We start from the raw sequence: 20,467 nt of genomic DNA on the forward strand, positions 1-20,467 counted from the left end.
GTGCTTGTGTCTCCACAGAGGGATCCAGGAGGAGAAATCCACCAGAGAGATGTCCCCGTCCTCTGTATTCCCAGGACTGTCCAGAGGAGAAGGTCCCAGAGAATCCTCAGGTAGATGGAGCTGAGCCCTGTACACATCTATATAGGGGGGTTCTGCAGTCATAGAGGGGTCATAGATTGTGGGGGTCTCTTATGTGGATCTGTTAGATTTCCCACCTGTCTGCTGTATTGTACTGAATTGTTACAGATGACAAATCAGGGGGAAGATCTGATTATTATAAAAGTGGAGGATGAAGAACAGTGGATGATGGGCGATCCCCCGTGTAAGAGTGAGGTGGAGGAGGACATTCCAGGAGATGTCACCACAGGTATGGAATCATAAACGGAGAAAGTGACTTCAGATTGTGTCCTTGGTGCCTTCAGGGCAGGAGGAGAATCTGATCACCAGCTGCTGCGCTGCTCTTTACTTGGTGATGTCCCCATCACATCATGAAGTGTTCCCCTTATCCAGCTGACCTCTACCGACAATATGACTTCCCCTCTTTGTGGCCCCACCCCCTTAGAATGTGACAGTTAATTATTTAACCCGTTTTCTACCATCGCTGTACCTCGCGCATGTAGCGGGCACAATAGCCGGCTAATGTCCGTGATCGGCAGTAATGCTGATCGTGGCCATTTTAGCCACATCATGGAGTGTTCCCCTTATCCAGCTGACGGCGATCTTTGATCAGATTCTTCTCTGATCCCGGCTGTTCCTGCAGGAACACTCCCACTGGGGATTATGCGGGCACAGCTTTTGTGTCTGTGCTATCATGATGAGGGAAGGGTTAAGCATTGTTTTGGTCTCGTCAGCAGAAAATACAATAAATACAGACATTTTGTAATTTCCTTTGTAAACAGTTAAATCAAAAAAATCCCCCAATAATAACAGCGGAGAAGAAAGCTCCTCATTTTACTTCTATATTTCCTACATGAGGCTAGGGGCAAGAACAGAGGAGCTATCTGACAACACACAGGTTCTGACAACTCTGCACACAAGTCATGGTCAGTTTTAGGCCTATGTAGGAGGGAAGCAGTGAGGGCTTTAGCGTATTCACGGTTCAGCACTACACTAAACTATGAAGATGGACTTTCCTTAGCAATGCACATTTAGAGAGCACGGCTTAAGGGCCAACTTCCAAGCTATATTTCCTCATAGAAATGTATGAGTTAACTAAAACATTCCCTATCAGAGTGCCTATATATTAGAAAAAACATTTGGGGGGGAGACACATTGGGATAGAATTTGAAAATTTTTGAGTTTTAAAAAGTCATGGTTTATGTAGTAAAAGTGATGGCTGCGTATAGACCAGCATCCTGGACTGTTTAATAGTGTTATAGAAAGCTTTATAAGGTTGTGTTCACATAGCAAAATCCATAGCAGAAAAATCTGTAGCTGATCAGTGGCTGAAAACAGGTAGTTTTTGGTGGTGCTAGTGGTAACGTTTGACAAGCGTTTTAGAAGAGTTTTTGAGTGAGGTTTTTCTGTTCCCCATTGACTTGTATAGAAAACCATAGAGGTAACAGTGCAATGCATCAGTGATTGTTAGCCAAAACCAGGAGTGGAGCCTAGGAAGAGATAAGTTATAAGGGGAAAATATGCTCCTGTTCTGCGTTTTTGACCTGCATCTGGTTTTGGCTCACAAATATAAATTATTCCCCGAACACTGATTGTGTGATTGGCTGAAATCACGCTTGCAGTTTTTTGGGTTTTATTTTGACAAAGACATGGATTAAAAAGAATTATACTTCTTCTGCTGAATCAACTTACAGCTTATAAACATGTTAAAAGTTTGTGTACTGTATGGTTTAAAAAAAAATCACAAATTTAAATTTTTATCTTAACAGAAAATCCCAATGAGAGTTCTGAGAAAAATGTCATGTTATCAGTAAATTATAAAGTAGAAGATGAAGATGTGATGCAGTGCTTTTCTGAAGGAAACCCCATTACCCTTAATGTACATCCAGGATTTCATAGTACAGATCTGTCATATAATCTCCCTAATCACGAGGAACCTTCTCCTGACCAATCACGGATAGGTCAGAAAGGGGGTGAAATGTTTCAGTGTGGTAAAGAGTTGACAAGAAGTTCAAGCATTTCTATACGCAGAAGAATTTACACAGAAAAGAAGCCATATTCCTGTTCAGAATGTGGTAGATGTTTCTCATATAAATCAAATCTTGTTAAACATGAGAGAATTCACACAGGAGAGAAGCCATATTCATGTTCAGAATGTGGGAAATGTTTTGTTACAAAGGCCAAAGTTAGGGTTCATCAAAGAAGTCACACAGGAGAGAAGCCGTATTCATGTTCAGAATGTGGGAAATGCTTTACACAAAAATCATATATTGTTACACATGAGAGAAGTCACACAGGAGAGAAGCCATATTCATGTTCAGAATGTGGGAAATGTTTTACAGATAAATCAAGTCTTGTTACACATGAGAGAATTCACACAGGAGAGAAGCCGTATTCATGTTCAGAATGTGGAAAGTGCTTTTCAGATAAATCAAGTCTTCGTAGACATGAGAGAGTTCACAAAGGAGAGAAGCCGTATTCATGTTCAGAATGTGGGAAATGTTTTACACAGAAATCGAATCTTGTTACACATGAGAGGCATCACAGAGCGGAGAAGCCATATTCATGTTCAGAATGTGAGAAGTGCTTTAAAGTTAAATCAAGTCTTATTCGACATGAGAGACTTCACACAGGAGAGAAGCTGTTTTGATCTTGTATATGTGCACAATATTTTACAAGTAAATCAGATTTTAAGGCTCATTAGAGGATTTTCACAGGGAAGAATGTAGGAAATATTACGAATGCCAAGTTTAGGGATCATTAGAGAAGTCACACAGGAAAGAAACCATTTGAATGTTCTATATGTGGAAGAGGTTTTACAAAGAAATCAAGATTTAAAGCTCATCTAAGAAGAAACCATAGTCTTGTATGAATTGTTGAAAATGGTATGAAATGCAAAAATGAATAAATAAATGTAACAGCCAATAAGAGGGTTTATTTTTGGGTTAAATTTTGTTGGTTCTTCCAAATGACCAAATTATATTTCTCTGACGTCAGCTGTGACTATTGAGGGTTTACTTCTGGAGCAGTGAAAATGAACTGTCCCCATGAAACTTGCTTGTTATCACTGTATTCACACCTCCACCCACACTGCGGGAGAATCCAGAGTGACATGGGGAGAAGTAATGACACTCCATGTAATAGTTTTATAATGTATGTAGACATATTAATATTTTATCTTCATTCAAACAGTATTTATAGATAAAAGAATCTTATCCTATTTTCTATACAGCGTCACCATTGTCACTGACACATCTTTTTTTGGCTTATATTATACTTTCAACTACCGCTTTGACATTCATTGCTACTACAAACTAAGGGTACCTACACAGTAACACAGATTTCAGAAGAGAAAGTCCAAGCATTTTTTCATGTGGATTTCTGTGCATTTGTAGTATCAGGAGGAGCTGTTGCAGTGCTGGGACATAGACTTACTGTCATCATTCCAGTCCAGCATAGGGAGCCAATTCCCAGCTAGAGATAACAGGGGATGACAAGGCCTGCTACACAGGAAGAGCAGTGCAGCCAGGGTCTGGAGAAGGAGAGGAGTGCAGTGCAGTAGGTCCAAAGAAGTGTCCGTTACCAGAGCCCAGGGGTGGTGTGATGCGTCTTTAAAAAAGTTTTAAATTAGAAATCCGAAGTTGGCTTCGGTAACAAACCCGATTTTGGATTCCTAATTTAAAATATTTTTAAAGACGTTAAAAGGAATACCAAATTAATTCACCGAAGTCTCGCACGAAGCCCATACCTTTTAATACTGTACGTAGACAGAATTAACAACAAAGTTGGAGTCATGCAAGCTTACATTGAGATTTGATGCCAGGTGATGGAAAATAGAAGGGTTGTGGTACAGAGTGCAATAGACCCAGAAGTCCCTGCGATACTAAGGAGGAATATATTGCGAGAATTAGATGGACTGATGGCTCGAGAGCGAGGTCCCAAGTGTGACAACCACCCGCCAATCCCGTCGTACTAAGCCACAGTTGCCATACAGGTCTCCACTAGAGACTTCTGGAGGCGAATCCACTGTGAGCACAGAAGACGTTTAAGATTGGTTGGTGGGCCCAGACAGGATGGAATCACGATTGTATGTACAATTGGTAAAAAAAAAATTACTGATTTCACGCTGGAAATCAAATTAATTTGCTACCACCACTCTTCGTATTGAATCGGGGCGAAGAGACCCCGGATAGCTAATCCTAAAGGGAAGAAACGGTTATTTGCAACCTAGCTAGTAAATTAACAATTTATAAAAATAAAAATATACCTGCCAGTTGAACAGATTGGTTTGGATAGAAATAGGTAAGAGGTGGAAGGGAATAGAATGTCTGTAAGTTCAGAATTACCGTGGTAAAGTCCAGTAAAATGCAAAGTCTTTGTAGAATAATCCAAGATGGTGGGGTGTGCCTGTGTCCAGCGGGCGGTCGTGATGTTAGTCGACGTCAGATGGTAGAAGAAGGACCCAGGGCTGAATGTGTCACAGGGTTTTACCCACTCTGTAGTGGGGAGGGGTTGTGACCCGCACAAGTCCAGCCTTGGGTAATTGGAAGAGGGGCAGTTCCTGCCCTGGACAGAGGAAATCTGGCTGAATCTTTGCTGTGCCAGTTTCTCCGTACCCGTGGGTCAAATTAGGACATAGAGGTCATATTGAGAATAAGCACAATTTTACAGATCCTCTGATACCAAACAGGATAGAATTGCCATTTGGATTCCCTGAGAGCTTTGATATCTGAGAGAGAGAATCTCTGATTGACTGGCCGATTTCCTGAAAGGCGTATTATTGGGGCCAGAATAATCCCTGAAGAGATGGTTCAGTGCATTGGTTCCAAACCCAGGAAATATGGATGCAAATATGAAAGCTATGTATTAGAGGTGGCTGCCTGGTGACCTCTTTTTGTGTCTCAAACAGCTGTCTGATAAGATAAGAATCTGTCCTGCTCTCTTTGAAGCGCACTGGCAAGACTGAAGGTGTGAGAACCCTGCTGGTATTGGAGACACTATGGCTGCAGAAAGACCAGGTTTAGGAGGTTCTTTCATAAGAGAACTAGATTGATGGCTACTCAACTTGGCATGGGGCAGGAAAGGTTTGTCACACAGAGGTGATAATGGCACCTCTGCTCTGTGAATTACTCCTTTAGTGAAAAGAGAACATTTTTAGTTAATGCTCTGGTGTCTGTGATTGCGAAATATGGCGCATTTGCGATTTCCTAGTATCGCTGTGGATCGCAAAGCGTCACACCTCCCCCCTTTGGAAGATTGGGGAAGGAGTGGTCAGGAAGACTGGGACTGAAGCAATCCCAACTCCCTATTTGAGCTCGTTACAGCGGGAAAGTCCTTCAGCATTCTGATGGCGACTTCCCGGTTTGTGCTGAATCGTGAAATCGTACTGTTGGAGCGCTAAGCTCCAGCGGAGAAGTTTTCCGTTGGTACCAGAAGTACGTTTCAGCCAGCTGAGAGGGTTATGATCTGTGATTACCATTAAGGATCGTCCATATAGGTACGATTGTAGTTTCTGAAGGGCCCATACGATCGCTAGGCACTCTTTCTCAGTGGTGCAGTACGCGGTTTCACGTGGAAGTAGTTTTCGGCTCAGGTAGAGGATACAGGTACCTCTGTCATGGCAATCGGACATTTGTTGGGCTTAACGGTCAGATTGGCAGCGGACAGTCTTCCCAATACCTGTGACAGATGGTCAAGGTGATCTTCCCAGGTTGGACTATATATGGCTATATCGTCCAGATATGCTAGGGCATAACCTTGCATTCCTTCCAATAGTTCATTCATGGCCCGCTGAAAGGTGACAGGCGCATTCTTCATCCCAAAGGGCATATGAGTAAATTCATAGAGGCCGAAAGGGGTGATGAATGCGGATTTCTTGCTCGCCTCTGGTGCAAGAGGAATCTGCCAGTATCCACGGCTCAAGTCCATGATTGTTAGATAGCTGGCGGACCCCAGCTGATCCAGCAATTCATCAATTCGAGGCATGGGATACGCATCGGTTATGATGATGTCATTCAGTCTCCGATAGTCGACACAGAACCGGGTTGTCTTGTCCTTTTTGGGGACTAAAACAACCGGGGCGGCCCATGGACTAGAGGATTTCTGGATGACCATTAAATGTAGCATCTCATCAATCTCTCGTTTAATCTCAGCCTGCACTTCGGGTGAGGTGCGATAGGGTCCCTGCCGTAAGGGCTTGTGGGTCCCTGTGTCAACTCGGTGAGCGGCTAGGTTGGTTTGGCCAGGGATGGCTCAGAATGTGGCGCTGTGCGCACTCAGGAGAGTGGTGAGCTGTAGATTCTGTGGGTACGAGAGGTGGGGGTTGATGTTCCAATCATCTGCCACGTCTCGTAGCTCTGCTAGCAAGTCTATCAGTGGATCTGGCTCTTCGGGTTCTAGCTGGCTACACACTGCTAATACATACTGCTCTCTTTCCTTGTGTGCTTTTAACATGTTCACATGGAACAGTTTCTGTCGCTTACCCCCGAGACTCACTAGGTAAGTGACTGGGTTCACCTGTTTCAGAATGGTGTATGGCCCGTCCCAGGCAGCCTGCAATTTGTTCTGCCTGACAGGGAGTAGGGCGTATACCTTCTGACCTGCTTGGTATGACCGCTCTCTGGCATGCTGATCATACCATACCTTCTGTTTAGCCTGTGCCTTTGCGAGGTTTTCCATCACTATGGTCATGAGGGACTCCATCTTGTCATGAAATTTTAGGACATATTCAACCATGGAGACTTCTGAGGGGTCACCTTTTCCCTCTCAGGTCTCCAGAATCAGTTTTAAGGGACCTCGGATGTCTCGTCCATATAGGAGTTCAAAGGGTGAGAACCCAGTGGACTCCTGTGGCACTTCTCTGTAAGCGAACAGCAAATGAGGCAGGTGCCGCTCCCAGTCCTTCTCCTGCGATTCCACGAACGTGGCCAGCATTTGCTTTAACGTTCCGTTGAAACGTTCGCAAAGGCCGTTGGTTTGCGGGTGATACGCACTGGAAGTGGTGTGCTAGATTTGCATCCTCTCACAGAGGGCTTCCATTAGCTCCGACATGAAGCAAGAGCCCTGATCAGAGATCATCTCGGCGGGGAAACCTACACGCGAGAAAATCCCAATCAAGGCGTCCGCCACCGTGGCCGACCTAAGGGAAGACAGTGCTACCGCCTCTGGATAATGGCTGGCATAGTCCACGGCCGTTAAGATGTAGCGCTTGCCAGAACTGCTAGGAATGGGAAGGGGACCAATTATATCCACTGCCACTCTCTGGAAGGGCTCTGTGATCACAGGCAGTGGCTGCAAAGGAGCTTTGCGGGGTCCTCCAGCCTTCTTAACCCTCTGGAAAGTGGTACACGAGCGGCAGTACTTAGTTATGTCCGTTCCCATCGTGGGCCAGTAAAAATGGTTCTGAACACGTTTGTGGGTCTTTCTGATACCCAAATGTCCTGCAAGTGGAATGTCGTGGGCTGCTTTGAGCACCTGTGCCCGAAATTACCTAGGGACTACCAGCTGTCTCGTGTTCTCACCTGCGCCACCTTTTGTAGGCTGTACAGCTTCACATTACAGTCGGTTGTTCTCCCAATAGATTTTATATGGAGTTCCCTCACCTGGAGGCTGGCCGGCTCGGGCCCTAAGGGCCTCCAGACTAGGGTCACCCTTCAAGGCCTGCACGAATGCAGCGCCACCGGTCTCCTCCAGCTGACCAGTGACGTATGAAGTCAGCTGTGGAGAGTTAGTGGAGAGTTACTTTCAATGCTGGGGTCAGAGGTGGGCGGAGGGACGGCTGGCTCTGTCCCTGCAGCCCCATCTGGCGACACTGGAAACGTCTACCAGCGCAGTGACACAATCATCATCATCACATGAAAAAGTTTTTTCTCGCATTGTCATCCGCCTGAGGGTCAGAATCGCCCGAGGGGGTTCCTTCGGTGGGTTCTGAGTTCAGGCGGCTGGCCATGGAACATGTAATGGCCAGAACAGGTACAGCATCATTTATACCACCATTGCTAACATAACACACGCATTCGGATCAACAATGACAGGTGCAGAAGTAGGCAAATGACATTCAGTTGCTTGTACATTTAAATCTGATACCTCCCTAGGTGCGTTAGGGACAGTAGGAATAGCAGGCAAAGTGTCCCCGTCTCCCTGTTTCACCAAAGGGCTGTACAGTACCTGGTTTTGGTCAGGGAGTCCTGCTTGGGCCTCCTGCGCGCTTGCAGGGTATTCGTAATGGGAAAAAAGGGTGCCCAAATCAGTGCCAAGCACTGTGGCAACGGGAATATCATCCAGGACCCCAACAACCCACTTTTGCCGTCCCATTCCCCAATCAATGGTGACTTGGGCTTGGGCCACATGAGTGCCCCCAACTCCGGTCAGAGCGAGGTACTTTCCTGGAAGGATATCCTTCTCCGTAACAAGATGTGAACGGACCAAGGTGACATCTGCACCGGTATCACGGAATCCGATGACAGTCTGGCCGTTCACAGTGACAGGCTGGTGATTCTGGGATCCGCTGTGCACCCCGGGTCCTCCGACCAGCAATACAGCAGACGAGGTAGGTGTGGAAGCGTTGGCCCCCTTAGGGCTTGGCGTCGTCGCGGTGCTAGGAGGTTGGGCCGGCTTCCCTGCATAACAGGTTTACTTGGTGTGACCGGGCCTGCGACACTGCTCACACTAGGGCCTGGTTGTCTCACGGTTCACAGGGCCAGCGGGCCTGCCTTCTCTTCAGTTCTGGGACATGGCTCTGTCCTGGTTGGGTACTGGAGTTTTGCGGCTGTCAGGTTCTAGGGGTTTGCGGATGTCTGATACCACCGGCCTGCGGATGTCCGTCATCACAGGTTTGCGAATGTCCGGTACCCGGGTTGCGACAAACATGTCTGCCAGCTCAGCAGCTTCTTTCACAGACTGGGGCTTGTGCTCCAGCACAAACTGTCTCACATCTGTAGGGCATATCACAAGGAGTTGGTCATGGATCATCAAATCCTCAAGGTTAGCATAAGTCTTTTCTTTAAGAATTCTAGTCCATTGGCGGAATGCGGTGCATAAGCGGCTAGCCACATCCGCGTAAGACTCTGTGGATCCTTTCTGGATGGCACGGAACTTTCTCCGGTAAACCTCAGGAGTTAACTGGAACTTAGCAATTATGGCATCCTTGATAGTCTGATAATCGCAATCTTGGTCTGTGGGTAGTTCCGCAAAAGCATCCAGCGCTTTACCAGTCAGCTGAGGCATCAGGTGTAGAGCCCACTGATGCTCAGGGATGCAGAACTGGCGGCACGCTCTCTCAAACGAGCGTAAATATAAATCAATGTCCCCGTTTTTCTCCATAACTGGAAACCTTGCTTTGGGGACCACGGGTAGAGGAATGCCTCCTGCAGCAGGAGTGTTAGGAGAGGAAGACCGTTTGGCCTGTCTCACTTGGGCCAGTTCTAGTGCACGCTGGTGTTGCAGCGCTTCTCTCTGAAGCTGAAACTGCTGCTGTCGCTCCTCTCTTTCGAGCTGCATCTGAAGCTGGAACTGCTGCTGTCGCTCCTCTCTTTTGAGCTGCATCTCCAGGTATAAACGCAAATCCGCGCCAGTCAGGCCCGGTAACAACTGCTGGCTCATAGGGCCCAAGGCAGTGAAGTTTAGTCCAGAGCTGCTTGTTCCTTGAGGAGGGTTAGCAGGAGCTGTGGACATAGCGTAATCCAGGGTACCTGCATCACCCGTAGCTGAAGTAGCAACATCAGCACTCCCATAGCTGGCGATGCTGGGTGACGTTGAACGAAGGGGCAGCGAAGCATCCCGCATGGGATTGGAATCCTCCATCGCTTGGCCGTCTCTCTCCGTCAAAGCTTTGATCAGCTGTGATCGATTTTTGTTCAGAATGGCAAAGCCTTGCGACTCACACACGGCTTGTAAGTCGGCGACAGACCAACTTTGGTAATTTGGAACTGAATCAGACATTCAGAAAAGAAGGGTAAAAGAATAGGATATAGCTAAGAAAAGGTGGGGAAAATGTAAAAAAATCTATTCCTATCATTGTGTACCGTTTTGTGCCCGGAACTCAAGTTCCGCAGGACAGGATACTAAGTACCCACTGTCCTATTTTTATGATTGCGCAAAAAGCTGCACTTGTCAGTTCTTTGTGCTCTGATCTCCCAAAAGCTTACTTCTGCCTGGTTTTGGGTTCTGCTATCCCACTAGCTGCCAACAATGTGACAACCACCCGCCAATCCCGTCGTACTAAGCCACAGTTGCCATACAGGTCTCCACTAGAGACTTCTGAAGGCGAATCCACAGTGAGCACAGAAGACGTTTAAGATTGGTTGGTGGGCCCAGACAGGATGCAATCACGATTGTATGTACAATCGGTAAAAAAAAATAATTACTGATTTCACGCTGGAAATCAAATTAATTTGCTGCCACCACTCTTCGTATTGAATCGGGGCGAAGAGACCCCGGCTAGATAATCCTAAAGGGACGAAACGGTTATTTGCAACCTAGCTAGTAAATTAACAATTTATAAAAATAAAACTTTTTGGTAGTATGTCTTCTGAGGACAGAGTTCTTAGCATAGATCAGGTCATCAAGTAACAAGGGCAAAACTGGAACGATGAAATCGTTAGTTTTTATTCTAAAACTACACACAAAAATATATACAATAAAGCTGACGGATAAATATACCGGCCAGGTGAACAGATTGGTTTGGATAGAAATAGGTAAGAGGTGGAAGGGAATAGAATGTCTGTAAGTTCAGAATTACCGTGGTAGTGTCCAGTAATAGGCAAAGTTTTTGTAGAATAATCCAAGATGGTGGGGCGTGCCTGTGTCCAGCGGGCGGTCGTGATGTTTGTCGACGTCAGATGGTAGAAGAAGGACCCAGGGCTGAATGTGTCACAGGGTTTTACCCACTCTGTAGTGGGGAGGGGTTGTGACCCGCACAAGTCCAGCCTTGGGTAATTGGAAGAGGGGCAGTTCCTGCCCTGGACAGAGGAAATCTGGCTGAATCTTTGCTGTGCCAGTTTCTCCGTACCCGTGGGTCAAATTAGGACATAGAGGTCATATTGAGAATAAGCACAATTTTACAGATCCTCTGATACCAAACAGGATAGAATTGCCATTTGGATTCCCTGAGAGCTTTGATATCTGAGAGAGAGAATCTCTGATTGACTGGCCGATTTCCTGAAAGGCGTATTATTGGGGCCGGAATAATCCCTGAAGAGATGGTTCAGTGCATTGGTTCCGAACCCAGGAAATATGAGGAAATATGGACGCAAATATGAAAGCTATGTATTAGAGGTGGCTGCCTGGTGACCTCTTTTTGTGTCTCAAACAGCTGTCTGATATGAATCTGTCCTGCTCTCTTTGAAGCGCACTGGCAAGACTGAAGGTGTGAGAACCCTGCTGGTATTGGAGACAGTATGGCTGCAGAAAGACCAGGTTTAAGAGGTTCTTTCATAAGAGAACTAGATTGATGGCTACTCAACTTGGCATGGGGCAGGAAAGGTTTGTCACACGGAGGTGATAATGGCACCTCTGCTCTGTGAATTACTTTAGTGAAAAGAGAACATTTTTAGTGAATGCTCTGGTGTCTGTGATTGCGAATATGGCGCATTTTGCGATTTCCTAGTATCGCTGTGGATCGCAAAGCGTCACACCAAGTATTGGAAGGATGTCCCAAACCAACACAGGTGGCCATGCGGAGATCGCTCAAACAGTGCTAGATGCAAGCAGCCCTGTCTGGCCTGGTAGAAAAAGTGGGATGTGTGAAAGTACCCTCTCTAACTTTTTTGAAAGTGTAGGTTGCCCATGATAAATGCAAAACTCGTGTGTGTGTGTATGTGTGTGGATTGTTTAGCATTTTGTAGTGACAGGTTCTCTTTAAGAGTGCCAGTTTTCCTGGAGCTAGCTTTCCATATTGGTGTGCGACTATCCTCGCTGATATTACTGTAAAGAGACATATGATCAATTAATACAGTCAGTACATGTGTACAATTCACAGTAAGGACCCAAATATTAGGTTTTAATCGTCTGAATAAAGGTTATGTTTTACTAGCCTATTAGTGGGAGGCTGATCTGCTGGTCAGGTAGTTGTCCCTTTAGCTTGATGTAATTATGAACCATTTTCTCCTCTATGCTAACAACACCTTACAGTCTAATGATCCTCTTCCTACAAAGTAGTGCATGTCTCTGTTGTTTTACCACTGACCCTGGCTGTGTCTGTTAGCTAGCATTTTTGACAACAGCTTCAAGTCTTGGTTTCTCAGATGATATGAACTTGGGGGCATTAGGAATGTTTCCATCTTTGGGTAGCAGTTTGATGTAAGCCGCCTTTATAGGAATCCTGGATCAAGACTGTGCGTGGGACATTGTTGTAATAGCTCAACAAAGGAGAAGGAATGTACCGGCACAGAAGATCCCACTGTGTAGTCATCAGAGCCAGGAGATTTGTCATTGTGTAGGCCTTTAACAGCTGCCTTGATTTCCTTAGTGATGTTACCATTCAACAACATGTCCTCTGCTTCTCCATCAAAGAATAGAGGGAGACCTGTAATGTACTGCTTTGGTGGAGGAGCTCATATAAATCTTAAAAGTAAAACTGTTGGAATGTATTAAAATCAACATAGCTTAACCCCTAGAATAAATGAGAATGAGAATTGTAGATTTAGTTGTAGAAATTTCTGCAAATAAATATCCATTCCATTCAACTGACTAGGGCTTACAGAACTACATGTCCTGGTTGGTAAACGTCCCCATTCAGACGAGTGGAACTGATTTTCAGTAGCAGGAATTTCTGTCAAAACCAGTCATTTTTGAAGGTTCCTTAAGGCTGGTATGGAGTCTTCTGATAAGGTCAACCAGAGGAATCCCAAAGAACATGAATACATCCCAATAACACCCTCAGCAGTCCCTGTACTTTTCTACACCCTGGTGCACTGCAGGAACTAATAACCGTACTAACATCTATCCATCTCTGAGTAACGCATTGCGTGCTCTGTACCATAAATATTTCAGTAGTCGGCTTCTCCTGAGGTCTGTTGGACTGAGGGCTGATTCACACGACTGTTGATGGACGCATCTTCTGGGCCGACCACAGCTCCCCTGACCTGAACTGATGGCATCATAGTGTTTTATGATAGTTCATATGTGATCACAAGTCTATTGTACTGTATTCACATCAGCAGTTCCCGGGGCGACCACGGTTGTGGGAATCAGCCCTAAGGCCAGATTAGAGTCACATGTCTGAAGTTAGAATTTCGGACAAGTCTCCGGGAATGATCATGGGATTAATGACTTGAACTCGCAGCATCATAGGGATCTAAGAACTGCAGTTGTAATGGAAAACATACAGAGAATATGGACGTGTAAACCTGGCCTAACAAAGACAAGTTATAGGGGAGTGTAGCAGCAGCAGTTTACTGTCACTGCACGCCACTGATGCCATACCAAAAAAGTTTTAGCAAAGGGTACAGAGGGGTGTTAGCCAGTTGGGGGGAGTCCAATCAGTGCTGCCATATTCAGACTGTGCAGGTACACCCCCCCAACTGGTTACCACCCCCATGTACCCTTTCTGCAGACTGCTAGCATTCCATTCATAACTCCCAGTAGAAATAATACAGGAATGGCACAACATAGAGCCATAAGAATAGATGCTCCAGAATTGTTATTACATGAACTTACATTAAAACAGACATGTCAGGAGAGGTGTCAGGTTCTCTTTAAATTGCATGAATCTATAGTTAGATTTGTAAAAATATCTATAAGGAACCTGATAGATCCTCTGTCGATCTTTAAGGCTCCAGAAAAACCATATCACATAACCATCTATCCTGTGATGAAAAACGGAAATCAGATGGGTTCACTTTCAGCAGCACTGAATACAGCTGAGATATGAAGCCTTTATTAACCACTTCAGCCCCGCTAGCTGAAACACCCTTCATGACCAGGCCACTTTTTACACTTCTGCACTACACTACTTTCACCGTTTATTGCTCGGTCATGCAACTTACCACCCAAATGAATTTTACCTACTTTTCTTCTCACTAATAGAGCTTTCATTTGGTGGTATTTCATTGCTGCTGACATTTTTACTTTTTTTGTTATTAATCGAAATTTAATGAAATTTTTGCAAAAAAATGACATTTTTCACTTTCAGTTGTAAAATTTTGCAAAAAAAACGACATCCATATATAAATTTTTCGCTAAATTTATTGTTCTACATGTCTTTGATAAAAAAAAATGTTTGGGCAAAAAAAAAATGGTTTGGGTAAAAGTTATAGCGTTTACAAACTATGGTACAAAAATTTGAATTTCCGCTTTTTGAAGCAGCTCTGACTTTCTGAGCACCTGCCATGTTTCCTGAGGTTCTACAATGCCCAGACAGTAGAAAACCCCCAAAAATGACCCTATTTCGGAAAGTAGACACCCTAAGGTATTCGCTGATGGGCATAGTGAGTTCATAGAACTTTTTATTTTTTGTCACAAGTTAGCGGAAAATGATGATTTTTATTATTTATTTTTTTCTTACAAAGTCTCATATTCCACTAAATTGTGACAAAAAATAAAAACTTCCATGAACTCACTATGCCCATCACGAAATACCTTGGGGTGTCTTCTTTCCAAAATGGGGTCACTTGTGGGGTAGTTATACTGCCCTGGCATTTTAGGGGCCCAGATGCGTGAGAAGAAGTTTGAAATCAAAATCTGTAAAAAATGGCCGGTGAAATCCGAAAGGTGCTCTTTGGAATGTGTGCCCCTTTGCCCACCTAGGCTGCAAAAAAGTGTCACACATCTGGTATCGCCGTACTTAGGAGAAGTTGGGGAATGTGTTTTGGGGTGTCATTTTACATATACCCATGCTAGGTGAGAGAAATATCTCGGCAAAAGACAACATTTCCCATTTTTTTATACAAAGTTGGCATTTGACCAAGATATTTATCTCACCCAGCATGGGTATATGTAAAATGACACCCCAAAACACATTCCCCAACTTCTCCTGAGTACGGCGATACCACATGTGTGACACTTTTTTGCAGCCAAGGTGGGCAAAGGGGCACACATTCCAAAGAGCACCTTTCGGATTTCACAGGTCATTTTTTTACACATTTTGATTGCAAACTACTTCTTACGCATATGGGCCCCTAAAATGCCAGGGCAGTATAACTACCCCACAAGTGACCCCATTTTGGAAAGAAGACACCCCAAGGTATTCCGTGAGGGGCATGGCGAGTTCCTAGAATTTTTTTATTTTTTGTCACAAGTTAGTGGAATATAAGACTTTGTAAGAAAAAAAAAAGAAAAAAATCATCATATTCCGCTAACTTGTGACAAAAAATAAAAAATTGTAGGAACTCGCCATGCCCCTCACGGAATACCTTGGGGTGTCTTCTTTCCAAAATGGGGTCACTTGTGGGGTAGTTATACTGCCCTGGCATTCTAGGGGCCCTAATGTGTGCGAAGTAGTTTGAAATCAAAATGTGTAAAAAATGACCTGTGAAATCCTAAAGGTGCTCTTTGGAATGTGGGCCTCTTTGCCCACCTAGGCTGCAAAAAAGTGTCACACATCTGGTATCGCCGTACTCAGGAGAAGTTGGGGAATGTGTTTTGGGGTGTCATTTTACATATACCCATGCTGGGTGAGAGAAATATCTTGGCAAATGACAACTTTTCCAATTCTTTTATACAAAGTTGGCACTTGACCAAGATATTTATCTCACCCAGCATGGGTATATGTAAAATGACACCCCAAAACACATTCCCCAACTTTTCCTGAGTACGGCGATACCACATGTGTGACACTTTTTTGCAGCTTAGATGCGCAAAGCGGCCCAAATTCCTTTTAGGAGGGCATTTTTAGACATTTGGATCCCAGACTTCTTCTCACGCTTTAGGGCCCCTAAAAAGCCAGGGCAGTATAAATACCCCACATGTGACCCCATTTTGGAAAGAAGACACCCCAAGGTATTCAATGAGGGGCCTGGCGAGTTCATAGAATTATTATTTTTTGGCACAAGTTAGCGGAAATTGATTTTTAATTTTTTTTTTCTCACAAAGTCTCCCTTTCCGTTAACTTGGGACAAAAATTTAAATCTTTCATGGATTCAATATGCCCCTCACAGAATACCTTAGGGTGTCTTCTTTCCGAAATGGGGTCACATGTGGGGTATTTATACTGCCCTGGCATTTTAGGGGCCCTAAAGCGTGAGAAGAAGTCTGGAATATAAATCTAAAAAATTTTACGCATTTGGATTCCGTGAGGGGTATGGTGAGTTCATGCGAGATTTTATTTTTTGACACAAGTTAGTTATAATAATTTCCGCTAACTTGGGACAAAAAAATGTCTGAATGGAGCCTTACAGGGGGGTGATCAATGACAGGGGGGTGATCAGGGAGTCTATATGGGTGATCACCCCCCTGTCATTGATCACCCCCCCTGTAAGGCTCCATTCAGACGTCCGTATGTGTTTTGCGGATCCGATCCATGTATCCGTGGATCCGTAAAAATCATACAGACGTCTGAATGGAGCCTTACAGGGAGGTGATCAATGACAGGGGGGTGATCAATGACAGGGGGGTGATCAATGACAGGGGGTGATCAGGGAGTCTATATGGGGTGATCAGGGGTGATCAAGGGTTAATAAGGGGTTAATAAGTGACAGGGGGGTGTAGTGTAGTGGTGTTTGGTGCTACTTATTACTGAGCTGCCTGTGTCCTCTAGTGGTCGATCCAAGCAAAAGGGACCACCAGAGGACCAGGTAGCAGGTATATTAGACGCTGTTATCAAAACAGCGTCTAATATACCTGTTAGGGGTTAAAAAGAAAAATGGCCTCTCGCGAGATGACGCACGGATGCGTCCAGGAGGAATGAATCGACTGCCTCCCGGACGCATCCGTGCGTTCAGCGGTCGGGAGGCGGTTAAGAGGAAATGTGACTATAAAGTCGATTAAACAGTTGGATCGTACCTGAAACAAGTGCTTATTTTTAGTGCCACAAAAAGTATAATATAATGAAATAACAAGATCTGTGAACATCTGTACAGTCAGCAAGAAAATAAAAGTATCCTCCTTGAACAACTGTGAAATCAATGTCACCTCTGCTTTTTCAAAAATGCCTTAATATTAATATTATAAAGTAATTCAGATAACAATGACTCCATAACACCCAGATTCTTCTTCACATAAGCCCAAACCCGATGCGATCGTTTATATATTCCCAGCCTTTTTAAAGGCAATCTATAAAGATGCCCTGCCTCCTAAAACACTGTAAGTTCCTTATTTACATAATACATACTTTTATTAGGAACCAACTGATCCCATGGTAGGCTAAACAAACATGACAAATCCAGATTAGTCTTAACCCATGCTGAAAATATAATATTTTCACCCATCTAATAAACTCCCCCTCAGAAAACCAATACATTCAAAAACCTTCCACAAAAACAACCATTCCACACTGGTAAAAGCCTTAGATATATGCACAGAAAAAATTAAGCAGTCGCTGCAATACCACCCAAACTCATCATGCAAACGAAGATGAAGAAATAAACACCTTAGATTTAGGCCAGTTGATTTATTTAGCATAAAGCGCACCTGGGCACTTTGAACAATAGAAGAGATGACCTTTGCCAAGCGACTGTCCAAAACTTTAGCCAGCAGCTTGACATTGGCATTCATACAGGAGATAGTCCTGTGATACCCTGGATTGCTCCAATTTTTATCTGCTTATGGAATAAGGGAAATTATTACTTTTCTCCAAGATGGAGGAGGTTTCTTAATAACAAACACTTCCTTGATAGTTTCAAAAAAGAAAGGACTCTTGGTGTCTATGCAAAACATCATCCATCTGAGGTATGTGCCTTATTGAGAGAGCTATTCAAAGCCTCCTCGAGCTGCAGTAGACTAGTAGGTGCCCCTAACAACTTTGACTCTTCCTCTAAGAAACAAGCGAGATTAAAGCAATCTAAATATGCGTCTATTTCAGATACAGTTGTGATTGCTTAATTCTGAACACAGCTACATCCCCAGTTATAACAGGGTGTGCGCACTTATGCAACCACATTATTTTTTTTTGTTTTGTTTTCTTCCCTCCACCTAAAAGATTTCAGTTTGTTTTTCGATTGAGTTGTACAGTTTATAGGTCACATTGAAGGTGGAAAAAGTTCTGAAATGATTTATCTTTGTCTAATTTTTTTACAGCACAAAAACCTGACATTTTAATAGGGGTGTGTAGACTTTATATCCACTGTAGTTTTAGTGAATAGCTGACAACTACGTGTTGCCTTGGATAATCTGATGGAGCCTTGTCCTGAAGGACAGTAAACTGCCCCAAATCGGCTTGGAGAGGAAAGTGTCTTTATCTCACAAAAGCTGACATTATAATGTAAGGGAATAATAAAATGATACCAGTACAAATAGAGACACAAAGTAACAGAAAGTCGCTGAAAACCTCACATACAAGATACTTCAAGACCGTTATCTTTGTGAATCAGAGTAAGGGTCCATTCAGACATCCGTAGTGCATTGTGGATCCGGCCGGCACACCCATAGAACTACCTATTGCGGACAAGAATAGGACATGTTCTATTTTTTTCTAGAGCGGCGGAACGGAAGATCAAGGGCGCACTGCAGAAATGCGGATGCGGAGAGCACACAGTGTGCTCTCCGCATCCATTACGTCCTCATAGAGAATCAATGGGTCCGCACCCGCTCCGCAATTGGCGGAACGGATGCGGACCCATTATAAGGACGTATGAATGGAGCCTTAGGGTCCATTCATATGTCTGCAAAATGAGTCCACATCCGTTCCGCAATTTTGCGGAACAGGTGCGGACCCATTCATTTTCAATGGGGCCGGAATGTGCTATCCGCATTTGCTGATCCGCACTTCCATTCCGCAAAAAAATAAAACATGTCCTATTCTAAAAGGGATTTTCTATGAGCGTGTCGGCGATGTGCGGTCCACAAAATGTGTGGTGTCCGTGTTTTGTGGATTCGCAAAACACATACGGACGTGTGAATGGACCCTTAGGCAAATTGCGGAACGTGTGCGGACCTATTCATTCTCTGTGGGGACGGAATGGATGCGGAGAGCACACTATGTGCTCTCCGCATCCGCAGTTCTGGAGCGCGAACCCCATCTTTCGGTCCGCGGCTCCGGAAAAAAATAGAACATGTACTTTTCTTGTCCGCAATTGCGGACAAGAATAGGCAGTTCTATGGGGGTGACGGCCGGGTGTGTTGTATGTAGGAGCTAGATACATAGACCTTCAGACATACACCCATATACCAGTCTCAATCAGTACTTTATATCATATAAAATATAATGCAATATATGGCTCACACTATTTCTAAAATCTGAATTTCTTACATAAGGCAGGCGTAAAGCGGACATCTTGAAGCAATTGTCTCATCAAAGGGGCATGCTGGACGGGGAACCATCAGATTTAATAAAGCCACGTTGTTCCTATTTTGGTATTCCAGTCAGTAACGAGGTCACAATGTAAGCAGAGACAGTCTACCAAGTTACTGAATAGTGTAGTGCTATCAATTCACCTGCCTGAGCAGAGGAGGTAGGTGACCAGGTCCACATTACCACTGGAGAGCTACAACGGCACATCCATTACCACTGGAGAGCTACACCGGTTCAAGGATCCACATATGATGATTCATCACTGTATACATACTACTGCCAGTGCGATTTGTGGGGGAGATTGAGTACACTCATGAACTGTATCTCCAGGATATACTTCTCTGCCTCCAATAATGCAATGACCATGGTTTACTCTCCAGTGCAACTGCTTGATTCAACTTCTGCATCAAAGAAAGATAAAACTGATGTGTTGCTCACCCCCGTCAGATGCTGCTACACCTCCTCAGTTCACACGGCGCTCTGGAATCAGACACTCCTGTGTCAGCCCAGTTAGAAACATAGAATGTGTCGGCAGATAAGAACCATTTGGCCCATCTAGTCTGCCCAATATACTGAATACTATGGATAGCCCCCGGCCCTATCTTATATGAAGGATAGCCTTATGCCTATCCCATGCATGCTTAAACTCCTCCACTGTATTTGCAGCTACCACTTCTGCAGGAAGGCTATTCCATGCATCCACTACTCTCTCAGTAAAGTAATACTTCCTGGTATTACTTTTAAACCTTTGCCCGTCTAATTTAAAACTATGTCCTCTTGTAGCAGTTTTCCTTCTTGTAAATCTTCTCTCCTCTTTTACCTTGTTGATTCCCTTTATGTATTTAGCAGTTTCTATCATATCCCCTCTGTCTCGTCTTTCTTCCAAGCTATACATGTTAAGGTCCTTTAATCTTTCCTGGTAAGTTTTATCCTGCAATCCATGTACCAGTTTAGTAGCTCTTCTCT

The 20,467-nt window shown here is 44.3% G+C and overlaps 1 protein-coding gene across 1 annotated transcript; it reads left to right on the forward strand.

Moving 5' to 3' along the window:
* The first annotated feature begins 311 nt into the window (after positions 1-311).
* Positions 312-3,043, forward strand: LOC122937919 (gastrula zinc finger protein XlCGF17.1-like). Its single transcript, XM_044293118.1, has 2 exons — positions 312-367; positions 1,887-3,043. Exon 2 carries the CDS (start codon positions 1,919-1,921, stop codon positions 2,765-2,767), a length of 849 nt encoding a protein of 282 aa, XP_044149053.1. The 5' UTR covers positions 312-367; positions 1,887-1,918; the 3' UTR covers positions 2,768-3,043.
* Positions 3,044-20,467: the final 17,424 nt, after the last annotated feature.

The sequence above is a fragment of the Bufo gargarizans genome, chromosome 1 (assembly GCF_014858855.1).
Source record: "Bufo gargarizans isolate SCDJY-AF-19 chromosome 1, ASM1485885v1, whole genome shotgun sequence".
NCBI classification, from domain to species: domain Eukaryota; kingdom Metazoa; phylum Chordata; class Amphibia; order Anura; family Bufonidae; genus Bufo; species Bufo gargarizans.

Coding starts and splice junctions, on each gene's coding strand:
- LOC122937919 (XM_044293118.1), top strand. CDS start 1,919: ATGTTATCAGTAAATTATAAAGTAGAAGATGAAGATGTGATGCAGTGC.